The 17,972-nt window shown below is 40.6% G+C and overlaps 1 protein-coding gene across 2 annotated transcripts; it reads left to right on the top strand.

Annotated features, from left to right (window-relative positions):
- The first annotated feature begins 71 nt into the window (after window positions 1-71).
- Window positions 72-10,851, top strand: LOC138132993 (protein FAM177A1). Of its 2 annotated transcripts, XM_069050769.1 has the most exons (3): window positions 72-326; window positions 378-660; window positions 10,660-10,851. In XM_069050769.1, exons 1-2 carry the CDS (start codon window positions 147-149, stop codon window positions 648-650), a joined length of 453 nt encoding a protein of 150 aa, XP_068906870.1. In that variant the 5' UTR covers window positions 72-146; the 3' UTR covers window positions 651-660; window positions 10,660-10,851. The 2 variants fall into 2 exon arrangements, with proteins under 2 accessions (XP_068906870.1, XP_068906871.1); XM_069050770.1 differs by lacking the exon at window positions 10,660-10,851 and having other exon boundaries at window positions 73-326; window positions 378-785.
- The last annotated feature ends 7,121 nt before the right edge of the window (window positions 10,852-17,972 follow it).

Genomic DNA, 17,972 nt, shown 5'->3' with positions numbered 1-17,972 from the left:
ACACTCATGGTATCGCACGTCGCCCCAGTACAGTTATGCAAACACGAGGTTTCGCGCCGCAACTTCTCGCCGCCAGATGGCGCCGGTCAAACGTCAAACGGTTTTGACAGTGACAAGTTTGGCAAGTGGGTGAAAAAATCGCTGTGATGGTATTGATAAATCCCGACGAGTACAAAAACACGGGGGCCGTGAGTGACCAACACGCTGCCGTCAAGATGCGAACCCCGAAACGCATCCTGCACTTCAGCGACGGCGTCCTGGAGGAATACAGCGACGACGAGTTTGACAACACACCCAAAGAGGAGGAGCAGGCTGTTGTTGATCCGGTAAGGTCGAGCGTTTGGCGCTAGGGCGCGCTGTAACACGTGTCGTTTTAGAGGACTTTAACGTGGGGCCCCTGGATCTGGTACAAGACTTGGCGTGCAGGTGCCGGGACTTTGGCGGTGGTGGACACGGTCGGGGAGTTTCTGGCGGCGTTCTTTGGCATCACCACCCCCAAATACTACTTTGAACTGGAGGAGTACAAGAAGAAGGAAGAAGAGCTCAAGGCCGAGAAGGAGCAAAGACAGGGGTGGTCCGAGGCGAGCGCCGCCGAGACCTTGACCATGGGCGAGATCACGACCAAGCAGCCCCAGCCTGTCGAGGTCTAAGGCCCAGCAGGTACATATCCGAAAAAGCCTGACACGTGTGGGTTGCGTATGCAACCAATTAAACACGCGACGTTTTGTTACCGTTTCTCAGTAATAATTGTATTTGTTTTTGTATGAATTATATTTTTTGCACGAGTCGTTGCGATTTTTCAAGCCTTTCCGCGGGACCAGATTGCAGTTTCGATGTTGCGGCGAAGGGCGCCGGTGCATCGGCGTGGTGCGAAAGCGAGAGTGCAAAAATTACCATTGTAAATAAAGCAAGAAAAAGGAGGGCGAGGCGGTGGCAGTCAGCTGAGCGCTAAGTGGGTGTATTTTTAAAAAGAGATTTCTCCAGTCAGCTCGTGCTCCACTCTAAAGCACTAAAACAAAGTTGGAATTTTAAACAGCAATTTAAAAGCTGTTCCGCGGCGCGCTCGCCAACTTTTTTCAAAAAGGAATAAGAAAAAGCCGTAAAGAACCATGACCTAGCCCTACTACTCGGCTTTAGTACGCTGCTGCTACGCAAGACGTCGTCGACGACTCTCTCTCATTCATAATTAGTGAGAGTTTTTAAACGGCGTGGCTCGATCCATCGACGTGACGTCATCCCCGCATTGTCGACAGACGCCTGGAACTCCTCGAAATTATTACCGAAACTTTTCTTCGTTCGTGTTTTTAAGTGGGACGACGTCTCCGACGGACTCGAGCTTCCTCTTGCTGCACCAAACTCGGCCACGACTTGCCTCATTAAAACCTTTTTCTTTCGCCCCGATTTCATAACTTTACGCCTCTTCCCTTGTCTTTCCGCGGACACAAAGGATCCCTCAGGCATCTCAGGTATTCCTCCTACGGCAAAAAATATTCCCAACTTACCGGAAAATATTCGCATGACCTGGAATTTCGTTATTATGTTTGGTTGACAAGCGTTAAGGCTCACGACGCCGTCTTTTTAAATTTCTACTTTTCCTCTTCGGGCCTTGCTTGCTCTGACGTAAATGAATATTTTACAATCGTTCAACGCCCACCATCAATACCAAAAACGTGTCGGCTTCGTTAGCCAAAAAAATATTCTTTTTCTTTTGTCACAAGTAATCGTTTCCTTGAGTGTGTTTCCGCATAAAAACAATTACGCAATTCAAGATAACTCCAGAAGTAAATTGCTGAAGTAAATTTGAAATTTTTTCGATGAAATCCAAGTGTTATCAGGGCGATCTGTAAACCAATAAAAGTTAGATTGCCTTTTGTGTGATAACATTTTTTATTGTTTTTGAGGTGCGGAGATCAATCAAGTTGTCAGCGGGGCAAACAATGGCGGTTTGTTTGTTGTAAATCGATCAATTAAAATTTTTCAATAAAACTGTGACGCGGTAAAGAATGTAACGACTGTGGATTCTGGGTAAACGATTTTGAAACAAGTTTGGAAATTGCGAAGTCACGTCTTTGATAAGCGCCGAGCGGTTGTATCGCTTTGGTAGATCGGGGCGTCGAGGGTCCAGTAACGAGTGTTAAAAATGGTGCAGGAGTAGTTGGATCTATTGGTGGTGCTAATTAATCATTCGGCAGCATCGAGAGCGTTTCCCTGTCGGGGTTATTTATCATCGTGAGGGTGTCGGCGGAGGGGCGAAGCGCACCAACATTGTAGGACGTGTGAGCGGGCGGACGGGGCGAAGGGACCGCGTCCCTGGTCCAGGGTAATTACCCGGATGCTGAAGCCCCGCCCGACCAATGGCAGGCCGGGCATAGAGCCACCCTCGTGTTGTTACCGATCGATTCGAGAGCACGCATGCGTCCAGCCGGACACTGGCCAGCTGGCCGCCCCTCGACCGCCACCGGGAAGGGCGAGGGCGAGGACCGCACGGGCCCGAGGGCGCCCCGGGCCCAAAGGTCAAAGGGTCACTCTACCTGAACCGCGTACATGTGTACGCACACACGTTCGACGGGACTCGCGAGTCAATTATCAACCCCCGGAGCGTCCTTTCCGGTTCATTACGGCGACCGAATTTTTAATTTGTCGCTTAATTAACGTGCGCGCGTTAAACCGGAGTCGGACTTTTATTCCGGTTGGAATGGCGCCGTTCAAAATTAACCTTATCACTTTTTCACGATTTTATCGCGCGATAAAGACGCCAACTCGCGAAACACGAGTTATTACGGAACCGACAAAATTACAAGAGATTCGGATCGGCCCTTTGTCGCACTCGAAGACTGTCACCACCAGATGCACGAAACAAAAGTGCTGGAAAAAATCTTATCGGTTTTGCGCGATTTGATTAATTTTGTCCAGACACTGAAAATCGAATTTTCAAGAGTGGAACAGTTGCAGCGCGCCCCCACACGACAACTCGACTGGAAAAACGCCGTGTCTGTTTGATCGAATCAAATTTGAAATTAAAATGAGAACGTTTACCCACGTTCGACATATTTGTGACGCTTCCTCCATTCATCGCGTTTCCATTAATTGGAGCGTTGAAAAATGAATTAAAGGCCAACGAAATAATTAGAGGCATTTCAGATAACTGACAAAGACAAACGTAATAAATTTCCAGGATAATTATTAAGTGTTGGGAAAGTTTGGAGAAAAAGCGCCACGGAATTGTTGAGGGATTTATTTTAAGGGCGATTTTAATCCGAATATAAGAGAGACGTTGCCTGTTTAAGGATGTATCCAACACCCAATCTTCGACAAAAGTAAAGTTATTAGGGAAAATGTTCGCGATGGTGTCCGCCTCGCTGCAAACAACGTTGAACTTATTGAACTTCTGTTAAAATTATTCAAAGCAATTCAGGAGCCAGATTTGCTCGTTGCTGTTCTTGCAAAATGTCAATCGAATCTGAACACCATGTTTTGTAATTGGGAACAAAAAGAAATCGAGTGGAGTCAAATCAGGTGATCAGCTTGGCCACAATGCTACACTTATAAATCGGCCCGGAGCAGCTCCTCTGAATTGTTGTTCGTGCCATGTGAGGAGTAGCTGTTTGTTACTTCCATATCATCGAGTTGATTTATAAGAGATTTTGAGTGTTGGTAGTTTTATCGAAGAAGATACGGCCAATGATTCGCCTTCGCAATCCAAACACCAATTTCAATTGGACGCAACGCCACCTCAATAAGTTGTGTAGGATAACGATTAAAGAAACCAGAAAGATGAAACCACGCCTCATCACGAAAAAAAAAATATATCTTGCGTGTCGCTGTTATGGAAGTTGTTGTACGGATGGCAAGATTGGGGTTGGGGGGAAAAATCAGGAGGAGGAATATTTGTGAAGATGTAAATGTAAATTTTTCTTTGGGATTTTTCTTGAGGATTCATTGGAAGGTCCTAAATTGAAGAAAATTAATTTTGGAGAGGAAAGGAAAAAGATCGATTGTTAATTCAGATCTAGGTATTTTTTGAGATAAATGATGCAAAGATGCTGTAAAAAAAATTCTTCCCTCTTATTCTGGATACACAACAAGAATCTGAGGATATACCGATTGTGGTGAATATTTCCAATAACATCTTCATTAATAAAACTGTTTCGGAAATAGGGGAAATTGTAATAAATACGTCGTGTTCAACAGTGAAACCATTTTTAGGAATGTGGATTATTTAAAAAATTAATTAACAATAAATGTCAAAATTACGTTTGTGTACGGCAATGTCTTGATTTAATCAAGTTTGCCAAAGTAACATTTCAAAGGTATTACCAACCTCTCAGAAATAATCACAAGCTTTTATGGTGTATTTACTTGTGGAAAGGTATTTCGTACTTTGCAAAATTCATTAAGGGTTTAGTAAATTCCTTTGATTTTTTTTTTTAATCGAGAAAACGAATTTTTAACAATTTTGTGCCGCTAAATGTCAAAAGACGTTTGTCTGCGACAGTCACTTGATTTAATCAGGTCAGGTTTGCCAAAGTAACATTTCAAAAGTGTCCCCAACCTATCAGAAATAATCACAAGCTTTTAAATTCCATTTCAATTGAATTGGCATAAGAGGTGGCTGTGGAAATTCAAATTTTTGTTGGCAGCCATGTGTATGTATACCCTACTTGCAGTGTTTTTGTATTTCTTTATTTACGGTACTGCATGTCAGTAAATAATTGTCAATGCCGACAGTTAAAATCACATTTATTTAAATCGCATTTAAATATGTATAATTTAAAGTCCCTTTTTTTTGTTTTATAATCAATTGTCAAAGTATTGTTAGGTTGGCAGAAAATTCGAAACAGTGAATTTTATAAATCACGTTTGGAACATTGACTTTTGAAATTGTTACCGATTGTCAATTTGACAATTTAAATTTAAATTAAACACGCATCTCACACTGATAAACATATGCAACATAACCTCAATAATGATCTAGGGGAAATCTAGGGTGAAACTGAGATAAAACTGGACCAAATGCCAATGATTTTTAATATGCAGTTTGGTCTTTTTCTGTATTTTGACACTGACAATTGATTATAAAAAAACGGACTAAGTACATACATATACAGGGTGAGCAACAATAACTGATTCAGTTGGCAAAAAAAAATTTTACATAAAATTTTCAAGACTGTGAATTGTACCTATTTCGGTTTGTTTTATTGACATTATTGACAGCTGGTATACATTTCAAATTTAAAAGTCTTCGTTTTTGTAATCTTTTATTAATAAAATGGTTTTCTCGTTGGAACATGACATAAAAGTCACCAAAAATCACCAGAATTTATTGCCAACTCAATCAGTACTTGTTGCTCACACGGTACAAATTTGATTTTTAACCAAATTGATTTATATTAATTATAATTAATTGTCTTAACCATATGGTGACAAAACTGACAGATCTAGTTACTTTTTGTGTAAAGTACCTTTCACATCTAAATCCCTGTTTACACGCATGGCCTACTCTTATGTCAATTTCATTTAAATGGAATATCTAGTCATTTGGTGCATTTACTTGTAGAAAGGTATTTTGTACTTTGCATAACTCATTGAGGGTTTAGTAAATTCCTTTGATTTTTTTTTAATCGAGAAAACGAAAAGAAAAATCTCACCAATTTTTATCAATTTTGTGCCATCTTTGGGAATGTTTATTATTTTGGGAAATAAATTAACATTCAATGTCAAAATGTCGTCTTGATTTAATCAGGTTTGCCAAATCAACATTTCAAAAATATTACCAACCTATGAAAAATATTCACAATCTTTTGTAATTAGTTACCTGGTATGTGTACTTATAGAAAGGTACTTTGTATAGCTCATCGAAGGTTCAGTAAACTCCTTTGATATTTTGTCTTAACCTTTCGAAAGACGAAATGAACTGTGTCACAGCCCTTTTTATGAATTTTGTACTGTTTTAAGACAATTAAAAATTCGTCCAGGCTTTAATTCCTCGCCCTTCGTTCTCCGTCCCGTCTCCTCAACCCTTCGGTTGTTGTTGGACATTGCGGTCGGTCCCCGGGTCCAGGTAGTTTCTGTTCCGGTCTGCGGGCAAATCGGAACAGTTGCATCGGAAATTTGCATACAATCCAGCTGTACGTACCTGTACAGACAAAAAAAGGGTTTTGTGATCAGAGCATTGAGGTCGGGCGTTACCGGAACGCACGTTACAGATGTTCCGTGGAGATAACCCCGACAGACGGTAGAGGACTCGCACAACTTACCCCCGTGGAGATCACAGTCTGAGCAGTGAATTATATATGCGCGGTGCGAGTATATAATTTGGTTACAACATTTGCATATGGCGGCGGCGGCTGCACACCCGAATTCGCACCACCATCACGTCAGACGCCCTAAAAGGATCCAATCAAAAATCGCGACGGGAACGCGATTTTCGGATTTTGAGAGTCGTGGGGTTTGTTGACCGCGACCCCTAAGAGCCAAGGCAAACTAATCAAAATCTGGTTAGGCTCGTGGCGATGACCGTGCACTCTCGCCCGAGTGCACCCCGGACAAATATTATGGGTAAACAGGGTGTGGACCTGGGGCGTGCCAGGCTGGACATCGCTTGATTTATGGCTGACCGGGGCTCGTTCTAAACGCCAAATAATTAGCCGAAAATGGACTCGTGCTGGGCTGGACATCGGTCACCGAGAGCCTCTCTTCCGGCTGGTTTAACACCCAGTGGAGTGTTAAACCCGATCAGGACTGTCCAATTAATTTCAATTAATTAGGCGGGTCGAGTTGCGAAGCGATTTTTCGCGGGGGCGGAAACGAGAAGCCAATTATTTCCACCGGAAGGCTTAACAATTAATTAATCAATTCATAATTTCTACATTTTTTTTTTTGAAACGTCGAGATGCGATTCTCGCAGAATCTTAATCATCCTGCACGATTCTTGACAATCGAGAACCAAACGATTTAGTTTCCTCTGTGTACACCCAACTCAACGTGTACTGTCAAAGTTTTTCATTTGGAAATATTCATGAAGAATTGATTGAAACAATTCGTCTTTAAAAATAGTTCTGTGGAAAACATTTTGATAATTGGAAACTAAACTCTTTGTGTACACCCGGCTCAACCTGTATGTCAACCAATTTTGAAAATTTAATTTGGGAATTTGGGAACTTATAAAATCATGTTTGTCTCAATTTTTTATTAACAATACTTGATACGTATTTTCCAACGGATCTAGTCGTTTCGTGTACACACGGCTCATCATCATCTTCGATCGTAGGGTTTAGAAAACGAAAAGTTGTTTTTTTTTCGTTTAAACCCCTCGTCCAAGTTTTGGGATGGGGTTAATCCCCGATCGAGACTCTATCCGCCCCCGGTAAATTTTTGGCAGAACTATCAATTTCCCGGCAGCGGCGGATGCCAGCTTGGCTAAATCCGTCCCTGCGAGTAGAGTTGGTGCGGGTTAGACTGTGAGGTTTGGTGTGGGTGTGGGTCGGGACGCTTCACGTTCGCCGCCCGGAAGATAGCCGACGGCCCGGATTTGCCCGCAGCCATGACGCGATGTCAAGTTTGACGTGAACGCGGCGGGCTTCAAACGCGGCTAATGGCTCGTCTTTGTCACGGGGAAAGGGCGTCGACCAGACGAGTGGTACTCCGGGGCGTCCGTCGAAGAGCGGCAACAGTCGCAAGGGCCGCTGCACGGAGTCTCCGGGGCCCGCGGCCTCGAAATACACTGATGGATGACTCCACATATAGATCAATACATCCAGTGGCACGCATGAACAACCTGAGCCCACCCGCTAATAAGTTATTTACACGTCACGTGTACCTGACAATGTGTAATCCATCAAACGGGCGCCGCTAACAACGCCAGGATGGAGGACGATAACCGACGAGCAGCCATTCATCCTCTTCAACTCTATAAATACACTTACTTTCCACGTCAAAAACTAATATGTGCGCTCCGAATGGGAGAGGATAACGCGACGCCATCCTGGACGATCGCTCATCCTGTCAATGATTAGGGAATCGGCGCTGCCGGGAGAAAGAGAGCGGTCGCGGCGCGGGGAAACCGCAGGGGTCACCCTTCATTTCGCCGATCTTCAACATCTATTCGTACTTTCTTCATTTTCCATTTTGAAATCTTCAAACTACCCCGACCAAAGGATTGAAGAAAATGGAGCCACCAGGAAATGTTTCACGGAAAAGAATCCCCAGGTTTGCTTCTATTAGCACGATAAAATTGATCTTCCAAAATTACATCTTTAAAATTTCTCATCTCTTCAAATTTTCTTCATCTCTTGTAGAAGCTGCAAAAACTCTGCTGCACGAAAAAATGTTGACTGAGAAGGGACATCAAGATATGTTTTACGGAAAAGAATCTCAAAGGATGGCCACTAGATTCTCTTCTATTAGCACGACAAAATTGATCTTCCAAAACGACATTGTTAAAAATTTCTCATCTCTTCAGACTTTCTTCATCTCTTGTGGAAGTTGCAAAAACTCTGCTGCACGAAATAATGTGGACTGAGAAGGGACACCAAGAGATGTTTTACGGAAAAGAGTCTCAAAGGGTGGCCACTAGGTTCTCTTCCATTAGCACCATAAAATTGATTTTGTAAAATGACATTGTTAAAAATTTCTCATCTCTTCAAATTTTCTTCATCTCTAGTAGAAGTTGCAAAAAGTCTGCTGCACGAAAAAATGTTGACTGAGAAGGGACACCAAGAGATGTTTTACGGAAAAAATATCGAAGGATAGCCACTAGGTTCTCTTCTATTAGCACCATAAAATTGATCTTCCACAATGACATTGTTAAAAATTTCTCATCTCTTCAAATTTTCTTCATCTCTAGTAGAAGTTGCAAAAACTCTGCTGCACGAAATAATGTTGAATGAGAAGGGACCTCAAGAGATGTTTTACGAGAAAGAATCTCAAAGGATAGCCACTAGGTTATCTTCTATTAGCACGTTAAATTGATCTTCCAAAATTACATTCTAAAAAATTTCAAATCTCTTCAGCCTTTCTTCACCTCTTGTAGAAGTGGCAAAAATTCTGCTGCACGAAAAAATGTTGACTGAGAAGGGACACCAAGAGATGTTTTACGGGAAAGAATCTCAAAGGCTGGTCACAAGGTTCTCTTCTATTAGCACGATAAAATTGATCTTCCAAAATTACATTCTTAAAAATATCTCATCTCTTCAGACTTTCCTCATCTCTTGTAGAAGTTGCAAAAACTCTGCTGCACGAAAAAATGTTGTCTGAGAAGGAAGAATCAAACGCATTTTAATATGAAGGCTGCATCTCTGAAGCCATTTTAGTAAATTTTGAAGAATTTTGTTCTCTCAGAAGGATAGACTTAACTCTCCATAGAATAAAAAGAGACGAAAGATTCTTGCTCTATCTTTTCTAGAACTGGATTTCTTCACATAATGCAATTTTTTGTGGAAAAGTTTTTACTGATTAATATTTTTAACAAAAAAAAAATGAAACGAAGAGAAAGTGTTGATTATCAAAAATGGAGGACAAAGCGTTTGAAAAAATGGATTGCGACAGAGACGACCATTAGGTCCACTAATACTCAACACAAAATCACGTTTGTATCAATTTTTGTACAATCAATCCAGTCTTTTGTGTGTACACCCGGCTCAATATGTAATTTCCGCAAGTTTCTGTGCAAGAAAAAAATTCTGACTTATATTTCAACGAAAGAGAACGAAAAGCAGGTGTTATTTACTAAAGCTGAAGAGAAAAGCGTTTGAAATGGCGATCATTGGGTTTACCAAGATTTAACAACAAAACATATTTTCTGTGACTTTTCTGTGACAATTTAAAAAATTCTTATAGAGTCATCCCTACCCAAAAAAAAACAACTGAGAACCAAACGACTCGCCCTTTTGTGTACACACGGCTCAACGCGTGATGTCACGGAATTCTGCATTTTTTTTTAAATCATCGCTCTGTCGTTTCACTCTTGACAGCATTCGAGATAAGACTTGCCACAGAGGCGAACATTGAATCCACCAAAATTTAACACAAAATCATACTTCTACAAATCTTTTACAACTTTTCCTCTTTTAAAAATGTGTAGTTTTATGTCGTTGTTTAAAGAATATTAATCATCCCGCCTAATTTTTACTAATTAAGAACCAAACGACTCACCCTCTTTATGTACACACGGCTCAACGCGTAATGTAACAAAGTTCAAAAATCATCGCTTTAGGACTTATTCGGCAATTGTCTACGAAAAATTTATTTGAAATACTGTTTGTGTAAAACTCACAAGTGTTTCTCCTCCTCATTAAAATAAAGTAATTAAGCTTATTTCAAACAGCTGCGAGTATATTATGTGTTGACTGTAGCAAATAATTTATTCCGTCTGTGGTGAACACACATTAGGTAAAAAAAATGCTGTTAATCGAGTTTCCTCCTTACCACAATATTGTTGCAAAGAAAAATATTTTTTTTGACAAATTAAATTGAAACTTCAGGTGGTGCTTTGTATTAAGCCTGACATTTGAAAATTTTTTACTCATTTAAATTGACTTGTTTCCGAAATAACTCCAACCGAAGCTTCCAGCGTGGGCTTCCCCGAACGCCCTAATTTATTGTCTTCCAGCAACCAATCAAATGTCCCTCCGATACTAACTCTAACCTTTTTCTTTCCAGATTTGCTAGCATTACTTGTTGCCGCCTGAAAACTATTTACTCGACGCTGCTACTTCTTCGAGACATACCTCCATGCAAGCTCCACAAAGACGCTATTTTTTGTAAACATATATTCCACTGTATACTTGTTACAATTGCTCGCAACATTCTATTGGTGTAGATGTGATGAAGAAAAATAAACGATCAAATCGACCACCCTGTTTGGATGACGTCAGTGCGGATTCGGCGATCCTTCCCTCGGCCATAAAATTTGATGCATGTTTTTTTTATGTGCGTAACAAGGAAGATGTTAGACTCCCGGACGTGATTCACGTCTTCGGAGGATGATGGCGGGCCATGTCGTGAATAATTCCACGTACGGTCACCAGGGACACTTTAGACACACACTGTATCTAATGCCGGAGATAAGGCCGTAATAATCCTGGGGGAGCGCAGGATAATGGCCGAGACTCCACCCCACACCCTCGCCTGGTCATTTTGAACGCCCCGCAACAAAATGGAACCCAATCGATAAACTCGCAAAATCGAATCATTCCAACAATACAGGGTCTTCATGTTATACTAGCGTAAAGGTAAAGTGGCGTGATTACTTGGTTGCCTGACAATAAGGGGCAACGGTAAAAACAAAAACAAGAAGTGATGTAGGAAATGTTTACCATGAGGCAGCAGCACCCCGACGGTTCACCCTTCGGTGGAATACAATGCTTTTGCATACGGCGCGATCGGCCCAGGTACAAATGCATATTCACACGAAGATTTGGGCATCGGTGGCGGATCGAAGGGTTGCAGGGCCTGGGGTTTAATTAATAATTCTGCGCGATTACCGGAGTATTCGATACAACACGTTGAATGCCAGATGAAGTTACAGAGCGGCGCTTGCGGGGGAGTTGGGCTTGATTCCGGGCCCTTTATGAGGGGTCCCCTTGTACTTACGTCTTCTGAATAATAAGAAGCTCGACGCTCGGGACTAAAGTAAAATATCACAAACCTAAAACGTTAGCTGCACGTGACCCGCCGATTGATTTTATTTTATGCGAGGAAAACATGTAGTCGGGAAAGCTTCCGGCTCCCTCCTCCAAATTGAAAATCGCGACCCCAAATCGTCTCGTTGAAATTAATTATGGCGCGCGTTTGATCCAAACTTGGGGAATTTTCAAAATTCCTAAATAATTACAGGTTGCTCTGAGGGTGCACCGGCAAGGGCGGCGTCGCGTTCCGGGGCAAGTTACGCAGGATTTTTTTAATGTCAATCTGTCAGTAAAGCTTCATTTCCTGCGAAGGAATGGGTTTGGTGAAAAATTCAAATCAGACGGCGAGGCAGTTGAGAAGTTTAATGCGAACACATGTAGAGAATATGCAATAAAGTTGTCATCTGTGTGAAACACGGAAACAAAGTATCAAATAAAGTTGTTGACGCGTTTCATGTGCCTCGATATTTCCATACATATCTGTCGACAAATTATATTTACGTTTAAATCGAATATAGCTCGCGTGCATGAACCGCCTGACGTATTCACATCTCAATCCGTCTAAAATCAAGTCAACTTTATATCCGATTATGTCTCAAATAACTCGGTTTCATGTAGAACGTACTTATTCGAAAGTCTAGGAGCGAAAGCCGCAAATATTACGAGTGCTAACTGGCAAATCCGCAGAGCAAAGCCAGGTAGCCGAGTTGCTAACGCTCGGATAGTCCTTTTTATCGACGAGATGAATCCTGTTAGGCCAGATCAAAGGGGACGTAATTAATTTTCACAACATTATTTACAGGCGGTCAGGACTTGCAGTTCTAAAGAGGGAGACAAAATTGGCGAGTCTTCTTGTACCGAGATTTTTCGAAAAAATTTCCAAACAAAATGGAAGGTGTGAAGAGATGCAAGAATCAGTTAAAAGTTTGGCGAATTCAATAGTTTAAAATGCATTCACGTTGTTTTGACATAACGCTGTTGATTTAGGTTATGTTTTTTAAATTTGAGGTTATAAATAGCATCAATGTGTAGTACGTTGTTGTCAGTTTTACTAGTTTGCAATAAAAGAATACTCAGACATCATGGAATCAATGTGTCCAACGTTAAAAAAATAAACCATGGCCTCCCAATATGCCAAAAAAACGTGAACGGTGTTTATTCTCTCTATCATTTGGTATGTGAGGCTTAATTTTGAACTTTGAAAAATTTTCGTAGGTGCCGAGGAATTTGCTAAAATTTTGAAAAATATTTACGATTGAAAATGATTCGTTTCGAGCAGAACTGGAACAAGGAACAAGATTTATTTGTTTGGAACTAAATTATAGATATTCAGTTGGGTTGAATAAAAAAAATGTACTTAATCTTGAAGGTTTTATGATTTTGCAAAATTTTCAAAAAAAAAAAATTGGATGAAGTTCCACTATTTTAAGAATCTCTTGTTGTCGACTCGAATCTTTGAACGACGAGTTTTGAAGGGTTTTAGTTTTTATTTGTGAGAAAACCAAATTTGTCCAATTTTTTGAAAATTTTCTGTGGGATGTCGATTTTGGCGAAATTTCTTGTGAAGCTTGATTGAATGTATTGGACGAGGACAATTCAAAATTAGCGAAACTGACGCTTAGAGACGCCATTTTGTGGACTTGTGCTCAAAGAAAAGAGATCTCGAAGGCAATTTTAAGGTTACATTACTCAGCTACTATAGGTCCTAGGTTGACCTATTTTCCATCAAATTAATAAGAAGAACGAGAGGAATCCAACAAGCCTAGAACCATTCCTGTAGCTCGAATAATAAGTAAGATCGTGTGCAAAATGAAACAGATTTGATAGGTCCAAAATTCAAAAATTTCTAATCACCTCAATGATTCCAAATTCGTAACTAAAAATGAGCTACGTGATGGAACTTGACGACAAGAATCCCAGAGAGCAAGAATTATCGTTCTGGGGCCATTCTGAAAAAAACAATGTCTGAAAAACGCATTTTTTTTTTCGTTTTTTTTGCGATTTTTGAGAAAACCAAACACCCAAATTTAAATTTTTTGGACTCGGAAGAAGCATTTTGGAAAGTGCTACCGAATGATGTAAGATCCATGCCGATATGGACCAATAAGACAGTTGACAGTTTAATTTTTTTTTAACCATCTGAAAAAATCCAAAGCAAGTAAAATGCATTCACTTTGTTTTGACATAATGGGAGGCCATGGGAATTTTGCATTTAATTTGATAGTAAAGCTGTCTGTTGAATTAGGTTATGTTTTTCTAAATTTGAGGTTATAAATAGCGTCAATGCTAGTGCATTGTTGTCAGTTTTACTAGTTTGCAATAGAAGAATACTCAGACATCGTGGAAATTCAGCAATGTTCATTTTGATAGGTCCGAATGTCAGGCACGGAAATCAAACAGTGTGTCCAACGTTAAAAAAATAAATCATAACCTCTCATTATGCCAAAATAACGTGAACGGTGTTTAGATTTTTTTTTGTCGAGAATTCGATTTGAATCGGGTTTTGTATTGAACGAGATTAATTTAACAATAACCCAAAGTTCCTCCTACTGACGCCATTTCATTGACTTGAAGGACCAACAATTTTTCAAAGATTTTCAAAATTCTTTTGCGATTTAAATCATCCATCTTGACCAGAAATGCGAAGTCGAAACAAGATTTATTTCGGTCTGAAACCAAATGAAGATTTGAAGATTTGAAAATTGAAGATTTCAAAATTTTGCAAAACTTCCAAAAAAAGTACTTTTGACGCCTTCTTTTGAAACTGCTTCAAGAAACATCAACTCCTTGTTTCCACTATTTTTTTTACAAGCTATTTCTCTCTTTTTTTTCCTTCTTTCTTTTCCACCCCCTCTCATTTGTCTGGCGCTCTTTACCAAACCGCAGGACCAAATCCTTACTTATTAGTAATTTTCGGTACTTCATTCCGGTATTAATAATTAACGATGCTGTTAGTGAAAGGACGCCCTAATCTACAGTGTTAAAATTTAATTTTAAGAGCCACTTTCAGTTGTTAAGTCCGTGATGGAGACAATTAATTACTGCTGTGTTCCTGTAACGTCTAGGTTAGATCGGGGGGTATGAACTCACCCCTCATAATTAATCACGAAATATGTTCGCAATAAAAGAATGCAACTTTTACCAACAACAACAACCATCACGGGTTTTACGAGATGGCATTTTCAGTTTCGGTTTTGTTCGTCCCGTCGCAACCCTTCACCCCGTCGTTTATTTTGGTCGCGATGCTATCTCGATTGGAAATTGAATTAACGTCGATGGAATAAACTCGTCGCAAGAGTTTCAGATCTGGCAGCTCGTTAGGGCACACTATGGTTATAGTAGCCAGGTTGGCATCCGGCATAATCCATCATGTGTGATCAATGGGATGAGTATTTAATCCGTTCATTGTGTGAAGCCGCCCAATTCGGTACAGGAGCCGGTAATAAAACGGCAATCTGGAACAGGTAAGAGAATGAAAAGGGCGACTTTTCCGTTCGAGTGTTTCCTACCTGCGAAATTCATAAACTTCCGACATTATCGGATATTGAAAAGCTACACAAACACACTTCCACTTTGAAAACTTGACTTATTGAATGTAAACAACGGAGAGATTAGACGGTGTGCATTCTACAGGTTACCTTTTATTTTATAATTATTGTTTGCTCTCGGCACTTCCGGATGGAGTTCTCGCCGAGAATTTTTAAATCGATCGCTGAGATCTACTTTCTTTACAATTTTCCGACAGATTTTTCGCCCGATTAGGCGATCACGATTCCACGTTCAACTTGCTGGCTTTGTTTCAAAACGAGCTTGTCCAAAGTGTCTTCACATCGTAACCCGTTTTTTAAACATTTTCGATTTCGAAATGTTTCAGAAGTTCACATCATCTCAAAGTGAAGTAGAAATATTTTTTACATTAGAGTACTCGGCTTCGCCTTGTGTATTCTCCGTATATGATTATTTTATTAGTAAATAAAAATGAAAAAACAGCTTGCCCATCATTTTTAAATCAATCTCCGAGATCACCTTCGGTGCCGTTTCCAATTTTCCGTCAGATTTTTCGCCCGTGCCCACCGCCGCCGCCCCCATCACTCGTCCCTCAATCGCGTCCCAACTCTAATCTCCCATTTCGGAGTAAATTCAGTCGTCGGCGAACATTTCGAAAAACAAACTAAAAATATTCCCTGGAATCATGTCGTCTCGGATGTTTTACTTTTTGGCGGTGCCTCTCCGGAGCGGAACGATTTTTCTTATTTCGTCAAGGCTGAGATAAGGAAGTGTTTCCCTACACGGTTATATCTCGAGTCGAGATAGCCGCCTCTCCGAAGGGTCTTTGCATATCGTTCTAGCCCATTTGGCTCTCCCAGCCCCGATAGAGATGCGTTCGGAAGGTATAAAAAATCGAAGCCACCCCCGACACCCGGTGCCAATTAACTCGGCAATGTTTAGGTGTGTCGCCGTAATTCACCCCCGTTTCCATTACTTAATGCATCGTGAATTATGCAGGATTATTAGAATGGCGTTCTGATAACAACGCGCCTATCTCTAGTGCGGCGGACAATTTAGGGGTGGGCATCCGCGTCGTGACATTACCTCACACTCGGCGGGAGGGGGCGGCCGCCCCCGGCCTCACTCGGGATAAGCATTGATATTTCGACGGTCGTTTAGACTGTGACTCGACACATGTGACATCGACGTCTTATCCTCTGTTCTTAACCGTAAACATAGATGCCGGAATTTGCATATCCACAAGAAATTTCATCAGAACATTGCCGAGAGGGCCCAAGGTTCTGCTTCCAAATTAATTTCCAACCAAATTTTCACGCATTGTTTCGGAATTCACAAATATTTGCAAATTTTGCGCCGCACAAAACAGAAAAACTACAAAAGGCTTTTTATTCTCAAATTTTACTTGTTCTAAAATATTTGGCAATTCGGTCTCACGTCCTAAACGTCATAAGTTCAGTTTTTGGACATTTTCGAATTACAAAAACTTTCCAAACCCAAGTTTTGGAATGCTGCAAGCTCAGCGAAAATTTTCTACAAATTTGGAGATTTCAAAATTATCAAATAGTTTTGAAAAATGTTTTAAAATGTTTAAACGTTGTGGAATTTTGTGAAAATCCCTCAATTCTCAACAAAATCCGCTCGGAAATCAACGGCTTTCCGTTTTGGAACGGGTCCGAAGGGATTTATGTTTTTCGGTTGTTATGGTTTGTGTGCGCTACGGGTGTGCCCGAGCCATCAATTCTTCATTGATAACCGTTCAGTTATGACAGTCGCATTCGTGTCCGTGAATACATCTAGTTAAGCATTCATAGATGTTAACAAAGCTCGAATCTCATATATTAAAACGGCTCCCTTGCAAATAAGGGGAATTTTGCATATTACGCCATCCGGACAGATCCGCAACAATGTGGGATCGGGGCCTCCCTTTTTTGCATAGTTTTTTTTTAACCCTTTCCCACCCCATAATAATATATGCGCGTCACCCCAAGTCTGTCTTCAGGGTGTTTTTCATTGTGTTCAGGTAACCCTTCACCCCAGAATGTGACACCATTCTATTATTTACGCGCACAAAAAAAATGCACCAAACGAACTGTGTCAAGATTCTTCGTGCGGATGCTGGGTCGTGACCCTGACCTTTTTGCATCAATTATTGTACGGCGAAATTTTATACCGGCGACGGTTGACGGCCGATGGGAAGTGAGCCAAAACCATGAGGGAATCGATCATCAGGACGTGGGGACAGCTCCGAGTGGGATTCTCCTCACGACTTGGGAAGCGCTCCAAAAAGATAATTAATTAATTTCAATTAGTCACTCGATTTCGTTTGCTCTTCGAGGACTTTCTGCACCGGACTAAACTTCTACAAAAACTCAGCTCTCTTTTTCCAAAGAAAAATTAAACCAATTTGAATTTTCAAGATTTTCAAAAAAATATATAATTCTCAAGAACTACATTTGAATGAAGGATGATGCAAGAAAATCATTCTATTCTTCTTCTTGGAGGTAAGTTTAGTATAAATACGCAAACATTTTCAAAATTTTATTTATCTAAAAAATATGAGTTAATAAAATATTATGTATCTGTCATTCGCTAGTTTTTTGGAAGAACCTTTACAAAGATTTTATTCTTGATGAGTAAAAAAGTATGATGCACGCTGTCGAAATTTCCAAGTGTAAATCAGGCTTTTCGTGACGTTGCTTACGAACTATCACGTGGACACCTCGTGACTACTCCACTGGTTCGCCGCGCCAACTATAGTTTAGTGAGAAATGATGCAAGATTAAATGTTTGATTCTTTTAGGGAGAAATTGCGGTCATGTAAAAGTTAAATTGGGA

Source organism: Tenebrio molitor, chromosome 6 (genome assembly GCF_963966145.1).
Source record: "Tenebrio molitor chromosome 6, icTenMoli1.1, whole genome shotgun sequence".
Taxonomy (NCBI): domain Eukaryota; kingdom Metazoa; phylum Arthropoda; class Insecta; order Coleoptera; family Tenebrionidae; genus Tenebrio; species Tenebrio molitor.
Note: the sequence above shows the minus strand (reverse complement) of the source record. Positions and strands in the feature narration are given on the sequence as shown.